The 12,523-nt window shown below is 36.1% G+C and overlaps 1 protein-coding gene across 2 annotated transcripts in view; it reads right to left on the bottom strand.

Moving 5' to 3' along the window:
• Positions 1-4,517, bottom strand: part of LOC138321250 (uncharacterized) — a 42,429-nt gene extending 37,912 nt beyond the window's left edge. The window contains exon 1 of one of the 2 annotated variants that reach the window (XM_069264790.1): positions 3,759-4,517. In XM_069264790.1, the coding sequence (XP_069120891.1) occupies positions 3,759-3,810 (52 nt within the window). In that variant the 5' untranslated portion in view covers positions 3,811-4,517. The remainder of the gene's footprint in view (positions 1-3,758) is intronic. The other variant, XM_069264789.1, reaches the window with a different exon arrangement.
• Positions 4,518-12,523: the final 8,006 nt, after the last annotated feature.

Raw genomic sequence — 12,523 nt, 5'->3', positions numbered from 1 at the left:
CAGACCAAAAACGATACCCATCATTTGAACAACAACTGATGTTTAAGCATGTACATATATGTCTTATTAACACAAAAATACATGTAAAATAATTTATTTTCCTTTTGGTACATGACCTGCAATCAGTATTTCATTCTATATTGGCCATATATATAGTACCATGATTTTTTTTCGGGACGCAATTAATTATTTTTATCTTGAAGTAAAATTAGAAGCTCAAAATGTTCAATGCTTGTAATGGTATAAAATGAGTAATTTTTGTAACTAAAGAAAAATACTAATTCGTTTACTCCTGTTTTTGATAGTTGAAAATACCATTCGTCATCGATGGAGCATCTTTATAGAATGAAAGTCATCCAAAAGTCGAAGTCAAGGAAAAAAGCGACGATTTTAACATCGTGTGCTAGTGTCAATAACTTATGATATTAATATTATAGTAGGGCTTTTATTACATACATAGTATCAAGCTACTACTAACTAGTAAAATCACAGTAAACATTGACTGTTATATTGTGTAATAATTATTGAGAACATAATACCGGATAATGTTATTATTATCATGAATAATTATATAGATATATCAAAAAGAAAGACAAAGCAAATTGTAATCTTGGCATTCAAATCCATTTTATCTGACCAGAAGGCACAAGTACGTCTTCCAAGTGATAAAGTGAGTGAGCAAGTGATGTTTTCTGTAATCTGTCTTTGTACTGTTATATAAGTGAAAAATACAAATAAAAATTGTTTCAAATGAAAAAAAACCCAGCATATTAGTAGGGCTTAGTTAGACTTGGTTATGAAGACTCTCACATAGAGTTATAGATTCCTAAATGTGTTTATGAACTGTATTATACACAATTTATATTATGTGTCATTATATAAATAAAATACTGTTTAAACTAAGCTTTCATTGTCAAAATCACAATACCAATAATTCTTGTAATACATTTAACATGAATTACATAAGAAACCGTTATTTAGTATTATGGTGGTTATAAAACACAAAGGAAAAATACTATTATGACGTTTTACACGCTCATTATTCACTTTATTTACTCAGACGAATATTACTTATACACTATGATACATGAATATCTGGTCTCATAAGGAAACGATGTGCCCGAGTCTGCCAGATGGACGGAAACTTCATATTCATAGTGCTTAATACCGGGAAACCAGGAAGATCCATATACAGTACATTAAATTTAAATAATATCCTCAGACTAGGCGGTACATAGCCACGACTAGTGCTCGCACAGTGATTGCACAACGGCAGAATGTTAGTGTGTTAAAATATATGATCAAGGATAAAGTGTAGTAGGGCTTTTATTATCAGTACAATTTAGTTTTGAGCTCAGATAAGAATCTGTGTCAGGATTGAGTGACCTATATTAGTAAAGGTTTAACAAATTAATTTTTGTGAGCATATTTCATTTTCCAAAATGTTTTTATTTTTTATTTTTGTACAAGCCTTATATCTTTCTTATTTTGTGTACCGTAGTAAGACTTGTTAGGACTTTTTTACTTTTTGGGACCAGACTTTTGCTTTTCCCTGTACATGTACTATGTTCAATTTTAGAGTAAAATAGAAAAACAAATTTGATATACTATTCATTTGAATGACTAGGTACATTAAAAACTAAACATTACTGATGAAGTTGTTTTGTCTGTTAATGATTTTTAAAACTTTATTAAATCTATTTTAAGATTTTATTAATATTAATTTTATCTTTGTCCCTTCATAGAAAACCCTCCCACATTTATCTGGTTTCATAAATATCCTTATTCAAAATATTCATTTCATTTTACACAACCAATATGTCTGCCTCCCAACTGCCATTTGTCTGATTAACCCATACCTTTGTCAAATAAACTGTTCTTAATTTGTCACTTACAACACTCTTTTGATGTTTTGAACCATTGTTGCGAATTATATACTTTGTGTATCTGCTCAAATATAGCTAAAAGAAGTTCTAGAAGCATTATTTATATAAAAAGATGTTTCTCCAACCAAGAAAATGGACAACGTAGTTGATATGATATTGACAACATTGATTCTGATGTACACTCTTTAAATTGATTATTTTAGTAATCTTATATAACAACAATATATAGCTAAATATATATGTATTCTAACCATGAACGTTTTAGCAGGACTTGCAATATTATTGCAAGTCCTGCTAAAACGTTCATGGTTAGAATACATATATATTTAGCTATATATTGTTGTTATATAAGATTATGGCAATCAAACTCGTATGAATAAGTCCACATCACGAAGAGCGTAGTAATTTCATCAATTATACAGTTAACCACGTTTATTACGAACAAGCTTACAATGAATTCATAGTTATAACGTAGTAATTTTCATTCGCCACAATGGTTTCTATGATATGTATGTAATATATGTATAACGAACTATGTTTATAACGAAGTGATTTTGCCGGTCCCACAGGTTCGTTATAACCGTGCTTTACTGTAGTTCGAAACTTTAACCAAATATAAGACTTCTTTTTCTAATATACAAATAAAAAAACGTACTCAAAAATCTATCGCGGAGGACTAACTAAAACTTTACAGTAACACAAACACGATATAGCTCGAACTAGCACAATCGCTTGCGGGATTGTATGTATTAACGTCTCGGTTAGCTGTACACTAAATATGTACATTTTTACCACAGTCCCACTATATATTTAATCTTACAAAGTTTATGAGCCCACAAACTGCCATTATCGTCATTGTGACGTCACGATTGTCGTGTGAGCGATCACAGAAGTTGTCTTTTCAAATGGAAATGGATTTGTTTTATTCATTATAGATACAGAATCTGTTGAGATTATGTTCTAACATTGTTATCAAATTTAAAAATAAGCATTGAACGACATTACTTTGACAATGATTGGAGTATGAATGTCAACTGGACAGCGGAAAATTGAATAAAGCGCGCTGGCATACTTCCATAACTGCCAACTAAATATAGTACGATGCTTAAATAAATACTGAAGAAATGAAAACGTGGAAAATAGCAAACTTTTGTAAAGAGATAAATATTAGTATGGTCTATTCAATGTGGCTTCAGTAAACAATATATATATTTATTGAAGGGAACTAAAGATAAATACAATAAGTAAGGGTAGAGTCTTTACTAAGTGTTATAAATGGTTTGTTTGTACTTTATTCGTCTCTAACATCAATCTATTTGTCACCTTTTAGTAACTCCATTAAACATTATGTGGATGTCTGTACATAACTTTAAATCTTTGTTGTGGGACACGATCTGTGTTGTTCATTATTCGCAGTGTGTCTCCGTGTGATAACGTTGCTCCGATAAGTACTTACTAACTGAAACATATTGCCATTGAAGACACGGATCAGGGTACTCCATCCAGTACCATTATGCTACAAACGGGCGAACAGATGTACCTATTTCCTTCATTACACCATCGTGAAACGAGAAGTTTATGTAGATTATATACGTAGTATGTTATCTCTTCTATTTCAAAAGCTAGGAAGGCTTATCATATTTTTTTCAGGAGTGAATGAATTGATGGATATTGTGTCAATATATATACCATGTTGTCATGTAGTGGTCGATGGTCGATGCCTTTCCCATGATGGTGTCTGATTTTTCGGGATTTGTATTCACAACACAAAACCTTTTACATTTATGTTCTAGGTTAAAAGGGGATTAATATCAAACAAAAACAATTTTTTAGACAAGACACACATAATAGACGTTGTAATAGTTCACTTACCATTCAACGTGCAGAAGAGGCTAAGAGAAAGACAGAGAAAGAGCAGCGCCATGACAGGAGCTGTTAATGTCGCCAGACGTTCACTGCTTGTACTATCGGTGTTGTCTCACTTTACATTATCCAGGAAAATATACCACCGTGTCAAATTGTGCATATAATTGCGTTTGACTCATAGCAGTCGCCGATTGAAACGATATGTTTTTAAAATGTTACTTGAACAAGCATCCGGGTGAAAATTAGCGAGACTTTAAATACTTAGTATGCGTAATTCATACATATATCAGTTGGTAAGTATATATAGGGTTCACTCAACATTGAGTAACATCTCATGTGGTTTACCTTAAGGACGCTTATTAGGGACACTCCTGGTTTAGGTTTATATCAGTGATATGAAAATTAGTATTGAAGATTTTTGTAAATAATTTCTGTATGCTGATGACAGCGCCATCATTGTTCTCATAATCCCGAAACCACACAAACAAACTTTTCAAATAAGTTCATAAATCATTATTGGAAAAACAAAAACTGTCGTTTTTTGGCACAAAAGAAAATTAACTTAAACATTTTCCATTGCTAAATCAGGTTAACTGCAAATTAATTTAAACATTTTCCATTGCTAAATCAGATTAACTGCAAATTAATTCAAACATTTCCCATTGCTAAATCAGGTTAACTGTAAAGGTCATACCATTCAATCTTATTTCGGTTGTAAAAAACCTACAGAATATTGATGTATTCTTCATCCGGAGATTAATATGATTTCCCCCTACCTCGAGGACAGGGCAGAGAAATATTCCCTCTGGTTAACGATTGTCTGGCTTGTCGATGGTTTGCTGCCGTGAATCTCTCTGCCACTGTAATTTCAAAACAAAAGTTAAAGATTACCTCCGTGATTTAAAAACAAAAGCGAAGACATGTAATTATTTACTAAACTGTACCAAATAGGAGATTTTTATATACTCGAAAAACATTTTTTAACTCGTTGCACTGTGACAAACAAGAATCTAAATAATTTCAAATTATTTAAAATCCTTGTAAATCAACGTACTATGAGAAGGCTGGTTGACTTCCGGCTGCGATGGTCATAAAGTAAACGTTCAGCATGCGCTTAAGGTAGCTCCATACTTTTGTGAAAACCCATGTCATTTTTTTCTAACAGGTCTTATTTTCTTGCATTTTTCATGTAGATTTCAAATCTGTAAAGATAAAAGGGTGTTCTCGAACTACTTTTTGAGATATTTGAGCTTAAAATATACTATCCATGCAAATTTGCTGGCCGAAAATAGAAAAATTCATAAAATTATGTTTTCTGTAATATTAGGGTGAATGTAGTCTCGATCCTGTTGATTTTTTGTCCTAAATTTCTAACGATAGAACAATATACAAAAATCTTGTATTTTTTCAAATGCTAACTAATTTTTGTTATTTTCCAGGACCGTTTCTATACGTAATTATCATGTTTTGTCATATTTTCGCCCGTAAAAAAATCAATGAATAGGCCAAAAAGGAAATGAAAACCCATGTCAATTTCACAATATATGTATATGATATGCCCAAGATTATATGTTTTTCAAATATCATATAAAAACATGAGGTCCTCGATCGAAATTTCACAATTTTGTAAGCTTGAAGTTTGTAACTCACAACCCTACCCCCATTTCATCCAGTGCTAAGATGGGTCATATTTGACTATTTTTTGAAAATCATGCCGCAAAAAAACATTCCACATCAGTTCATATGTTTTTGTGATAGTATATCTGGTTTATGTCTGTTTGTTTTTATGATTTTCTCCAAATTTTGTGTTTAAAGGAAATCCGTATGCGATTTTTTTAGAATTCCGGAATTTCGGTCCGGCCGGGTCCCCTCTTATCATTTATAGCGACGAACGGCACTTCCGGTGTTTGAAAATCCATTCCCATTTACGACAGGGAACGCAAAAACCTCAGAGATAGCATATAATTTTCACTTCACTGCTTTTATTTGATTTATTTAATGATTTTAAACATTCAACATTATATGTAAACAATTTTCACCTATTGAAAAAATATCCAAGTGGGATGTCGTGGCGTATCGGAAACCATTCTGGAATTCAAAACAACCTCCGCAACTTCCGGTATAGCGTCATATGAATTGGCGCGGTTTTCAAAAGTATGGACCTACCTTAATATAATTGGACTGGATAGGCTTATGTTTGTATCATTGTTGTTGAAACGTTACCGGAGCTGCTATCGTCTTAGTGACGGCACTTCATATAGTTGTGTATGGCTCTTCCCAATGATAATAAACTTTGAAAATTTAAAATCTGTTCATAGTCAGTGTCTCGTTTCTTACCAGGAAAGGAAGACGAACGATCGTGGTCTTGGTCTGCGTTTGTTTATTTAGCCGACATTACAGGAAGTGCCTAAAGTCTAAAAACTATCCACTCAAGTGAATACACGTGACATGCATTATATTATGACCAGGCCTAAGTAACGATAAATATAGAAATACTAGGTAGTACTTAGCATGTATTGTTTACCGTAGGAATAAGGCAAAACTAACCGATAATACTACAACCCCTTTCTTTAAAAAGAGAAATTCCTGGAATTGATCTATAATGATATAGAAAACATACTTAGACAAAATATATGTTTTCTCTTATTTTTAGCACAGTTCATACGCTGGAAATATCCTGTAAAGAACAGAGATTTATAGGACTGAATTTTCAATAAAGCATTGCGTATTGATGTTAAGCACTAGTTAGTTATTTTTTCCTGTTGTAACACAGCTTTGAACTTTTCAAACGTCCATGTAAACATGTAAACAGTTCTAACAGAATAATACATCACATTGACTAGACTGACTTGGACTAGTAATATCAAATCACTGATTATGCACTGTAATCATGGAAATTATTGTCAGTTCAAATAGAGTTCTGGAAAACACATTAAGGTATGTAACTTTATTGCAATAACACTTGAACTTGAAAATTAAACACTTTTCATTATTACATCTGTTTAGCCAGATTCCAAAAGTTTGCAAATGTGCATATTATTAATTTTAATGGCATAAACGGAAGTAATAATTAGGAAAGGGTAGACTGCCCTCACCTACACCTACATATGTAACTTGGGGATTATTCTGCCCCATTAGCACTTAGTACACTCGTAGTCTCTGAACTTTGCTGGTGGCACTACATTTCTGCCGGACCTGGTTCGAATGAAGGTTTGTTCAGGTGCGTTGGTTGGTGCTTCCGGCTGCAATTTCGGAGTCTCCAGTTGGTGCTTAGATGTTTCCGGTCGTCGGGTTGGTGTTCCCAGTTGTCGTTTCGGCATTTCTGGACATTTTGGTTGTTCAGGCTGAGCATTTTCATAGCCATCAAATACCTCATTTTGACTGGGTACCCTTTTGACGTTTCCTCTTTGGAGTGAATAATGTCTCTCCTGTTTCTCCTGAAGAGTTGTCCTTCGGATGTTTCCACTATGTATGATCGAGGTGAATGAGTTCGAATGACATTTCCGGGTTTCCACTGATCTTGTTTCCTAAACCGGACTTGATCGTTCGGTTCGAGTGGTCGTAGTGGTTTCGAACCTTTGTTGTACTGGTCGACCTGTTTAGAATGAGTTATTTCCCTTTGAACTTTCACTTTTTCACGATTTACCACTTTAGGTCGTAATTTCTCTGGGATCACAGGAATTATAGAACGGAGTTCTCTGCTCATTAACAACTTTGCAGGCGACTCTGTGTCTGTCGGTGTGTTCCGATACTCTAGTAGGCTGAGGTAGGGATCCTTTTCGTCCTTGATGGACTTCTCTAGTAGCCTTTTCACAGTTTGAACACTTTTCTCAGCCAGTCCATTACCTTGGGGGTAGAATGGACTTGAGGTTGTGTGTTTGAAACCCCATCCCTCTGCGAATTTCTTAAATTCATGAGAACTGTATTGCGGACCATTGTCGCTTCGTACTTCTGTAGGAATTCCATGTCTTGCGAAAAACGACTTAAGGCAGGTAATCACTGTAATGCTCCTTGTGTTGTCAAGTTTGGCGATCTCGAAGAATCTCGAGTAATAATCAGTCGCAATGACATAATCATGATTGTTCCATGAGAACAAGTCTGTACCTATTACATTCCATGGTCCTTCTGGAATGTCCGATTGAATCATAGGTTCTTTCTGGTTGCGGTTCCTCGATTCTACACAGGTGCTGCACTTTGCAACCATGTCGTTGATTTGGCACGACATTCCTGGCCAAAACAGTAGCTCTCTAGCACGTTTTTTACTTTTCTCAATGCCCATGTGTCCTGTGTGGATTCTGTTGAGCATTTCTCTTCTCAGTTCCTTGGGCACAACGATACACATTCCTTTTAGGATTATACCATCAACAATTGTCAGTTCATGTTTGTGCGGCCAAAAATCGTGGATACTTTCTGGAGTTTCACGTCTAGTTTCAGGCCATCCTGATAGAATAACTTTTGCTAGTGTTTGTAGATTCTCATCTCTTGTTGTTGCGTTTCTAATTTCATCCATTTTCTCATCAGTCACGGGCATTTCTCTCATTGTGGCATTCACATGGTATACAATGTCTTTGTCAAATGAATCATTTTCACATCTTTTGAGGTGTGCCCTTGACAGCGTGTCTGCGACAACGAGCTCTTTACCGGGACGATAGTGAAGGTTTATGTCATAGCGCTGTAATCTTAGTAGCATTCTCTGAAGACGAGGCGGTGCCTGATTTAGAGGTTTTTTCATGATGTTCTCCAAAGGCTTGTGATCAGACTCCACCGATACTTCCTTGTCGTACGTGTACTGATTAAAACGTTCCAATGCAAAGACTACCGCTAAAAGCTCTTTTTCTATCTGAGCGTATCTAGTTTCTGTGTCCGTTAGGGCTCGAGATGCATATGCCACTGGTTTGTCTTCCTGGAGTAATACTGCTCCTAGCCCGGATTTTGACGCATCACAACTTACTTTCACAGGTTTCGCTACATCAAAGTAGGCTAACACTGGATGTTTTGATAAGATTTCTTTGATCCTGTTAAAGGCTTTTGCCTGTGGTAGTGACCATTCAAATTCAATGTCATTTCTCAGCAGTTTCCTGATTGGTTCAGTTGCTTCCGACATCTGAGGAATGAACTTTGCGAGGTAATTGACAGTTCCTAACAAACGTTCTACACCTTTCTTGTCTTGGGGCTCGGGCATGTCCTTTATCGCTTCGATTTTGCTCGGATCAGGTTCTACACCGTTCTCTGTGAGCCTATGACCTATGTACGTGACTTCCTTTACTCGGAATTGACATTTATCACGGTTCAGCGTCAGTCCGATCTCCTCGCACTTCTCAAGAGCACGTTTTAGGTTCTCGTCATGTTCTGCCTCGGACTCTCCCCATACCAAAATATCATCAATGTCAGTCTCGACACCTTTGAGTCCATCAAAGTACTGACTTATGCGTTTCTGAAACACTTCCTGGGCTGACTTAATGCCAAAAGGCATTCTCGTGTAGCAGTACCGCCCGAACGGAGAATTGAAGGTTGTGAGTTCTTGACTCTCGGGGTCAAGTTCGATTTGCCAATATCCATGATTTGCATCCAACTTCGAGAATACTTTGGCGTTTGACATCCTTGACACAATCTCTTCGATAGTCGGTAACTGGAAATGTTCTCTCTTAATCGCGACATTCAGATTTCTTGGGTCCAGACAAACTCTAAGTTTTCCATCCTTTTTCTCTACTACCACGAGAGAATTCACCCAATCTGTAGGATGATCCACCTTCCTTATCACATCGAGCTGCTGCATGTCATCTAGGGTGCTTTTAAGTTTACTGTACAATGATGCGGGTACAGAACGCGGCGGGTTAACTGAGGGTGTAACTGACTCGTCTATGCTGATCTTGTAAGGTTTACCAAGGTGTCCTAAACCTTGAAACACTTTCGGATAGTTCTCTGTTGGATCTTTCAATAGGAACTGTGTACTGAGCACTACCTTGATTATTCCCAAGTCTGTTGATTTTCTGCATCCTAACAGCGGAACTTGGTTTGAGTCATTCACATGAAATTCGGTAGGTTCACCGTTGACCGCCAACATAACTTTTCCGATCACTGGTATTCTGTCATATGTGTAGCTGGACAGAATTTCGCGAGATTTGTACAGAGTCGGTTTCGGATCCATTTTGTTAAAAATGTACTTTGGAATCACATTTGCTTGCGAGCCAGTATCTACTTTAAACCTCACATCAACGTTTTGAACTTTCAGATTGACATGTATCGAGTCTTTACCAACATCGGTTTTTCTCTCCGTAGAATAATCTTTTTGGTCGACTGAGCCAATGAATAGATTTTGCGTTTCACTGTCGAGAGTTTCATATTCAGTCCCATATTCATCACAGTTTTCCTCGATGTTCACATTGTGTACACGTTTCTTAAAAGTTTGACCATTTGACTGTGGTGCTGTGCTGGTACAGCATTTTATGAAGTGATTGTATCGATGACACTTCATACACCTTTTGCCATAAGCGGGGCATTTGAATTTGTCATGAGTTAGGCCACATTTTTTACACGATGGACTGCTTGTTTTTGAAGATTCAAACTTAGGTTGTTGTTTTGGAGGACCTCTTTGATTACCGGATGATGCTGATCTCGGTCTGTTGTGACTTGTGTGTCTTCGAGTGACACTTGCTATCACGGCTTCACCATGTAAGTTTTTCATCATGTGAGACGTTTCCTCACTTGCACGACACGTCGATATCGCTTTAGCGAGAGTTAAGTCTTGATCTCTCAAGAGTCTTTCTTTAATCTTCTCGTTATTTACGTCACATACTATGCGATCTCTGATAAGTTCATCATTTAGAGCATCGAACTTGCACTTTGACGCTATTGTTCTGAGTTCCGTCGCGAACTGGTCAATACTCTCAGTTTTTCCTTGAGTTCTAGTGTTAAACCTATGCCTCCACACAATAGTGTTCTCACTAGGCTGACAGTAAAGTTTGAATTTATTGAATAGAGGTTCGATTTTGTTTGCCTGCCCCTCTTCAAAATTCATCGTGTTGTACACGTCCCTCCCATCTTGGCCGATTATGTACAGAAAGGCACTACACTTCTCTTTTTCATTCATGCCACTTAAGGCTATGTCTAAATACAGTCTCATAGTTTGTTCCCACTTACGCCATCTCTCGGCAATGTTACCATCACTTGTTATAAGGTCTAACTCTGGAGGGGGTTTGATATTGTCCATGTTGACCGTTTGGCGGGAAAACAAAAACCACGAGGTCTTAGGGTTGCCGACTTTATTTAAACAGTTTCTTCCTTTTATTACACGCACTGACCGTACCACCACGTTATTTCACTAGTATAAATATTTACGAGGACGTTTCCGTAGATTTCTTCTGACACTATGTCTCGTTTCTTACCAGGAAAGGAAGACGAACGATCGTGGTCTTGGTCTGCGTTTGTTTATTTAGCCGACATTACAGGAAGTGCCTAAAGTCTCAAAACTATCCACTCAAGTGATTACACGTGACATGCATTATATTATGACCAGGCCTAAGTAACGATAAATATAGAAATACTAGGTAGTACTTAGCATGTATTGTTTACCGTAGGAATAAGGCAAAACTAACCGATAATACTACAGTCAGCATCATAGAATTATTTCAAACCCTTGGTTAAATTAAGTAAGATTTATCGTTATTTGTCTCTAATGGACAGAAGGTTCTTTCTGAAATTCTATATGGAGCCAGTTTAAACATGGTAATTGTATTTGGAATACGGCATTAGTTTTCTTTTCAACATGTTTGATCCACTGATCTGTTTTCATATAGTCGATGTCTATTTGGAATTCCCTTGTCAGTTACACAATTTTGTATCGCACCTCGGACAGAAATGTCCCCAAATGATTGGCGGAGAGCCGTCACGTGGTGACTCCCTATCACTTTATAGATGTCAGTAGATTTTATAATGGTGCAATATGGCGGCTCTCGCTCTCGCTTCAAAATTTAAAAACATTCTCTTCCACAAAATATACCATTTCATTACCGTATAACTAAATATTTCTTGTTATTTTTGTGTAAAATTAACTTAAATCGTTTTAAACCTTCAAATTAAATGAAGTGCATTTTTTAAATACGTGTTGCTTCCCCTACGCCATCTGAAAGTTGATGACGCGGTGAAAGTCAAACGTAATAATTCAAGCGTTTTCTTGACTGTGATTATAAACAAATGGAGGGGTTCGTAGGACCTAAAAATCATTCCTAACTCTACAATCAATTTATCGGCATAACTTTAAAGTGATTATCTCAGAGAGAATGTAGAGCTGATCAAGGAGATTGCATTTTGAATATTGGATGGATGTTTGTGTCACTTGGTTTGTGTCTTGTGTCGTATTGAGGTAGGCCTACTGTGCACATAGGAATGTCGAAATTATTGTTGATTTATGAATTAATCAGTATTATTCTGCAGGTTCCTTATACAGTGTATTTGAAGATTCTGGAAAGATATAAATAAATAAATATGTATGCCTAGGACACTTCTGAATTGTTTTAAAAGCCGTAATTGTTTGTATCCTTTGCCAGCATGATTCAAGTTTGATTTCAGATTCTTGACAAAACAAATAGGAAACGAAGACCTAATTAAACAACACAATAGTCCTCGATGAGATAAATTCGTTATAAAGTCAGTTACTGACATCCTATAAAGGCATAGAGGGTCAGTAAAAAGTATAGGAGGCTCGGGCTACGCCCTCTTACTGACCCTCTTTGCCTTTATAGGGGGTCAGTAACTGATTATATAACTAATAA

This window comes from Argopecten irradians, chromosome 4 (assembly GCF_041381155.1).
Source record: "Argopecten irradians isolate NY chromosome 4, Ai_NY, whole genome shotgun sequence".
Classification (NCBI taxonomy): Eukaryota; Metazoa; Mollusca; class Bivalvia; order Pectinida; family Pectinidae; genus Argopecten; species Argopecten irradians.
The sequence above is the reverse complement of the archived record's forward strand: the minus strand, read 5'-3'. Positions and strand labels throughout refer to the sequence as shown.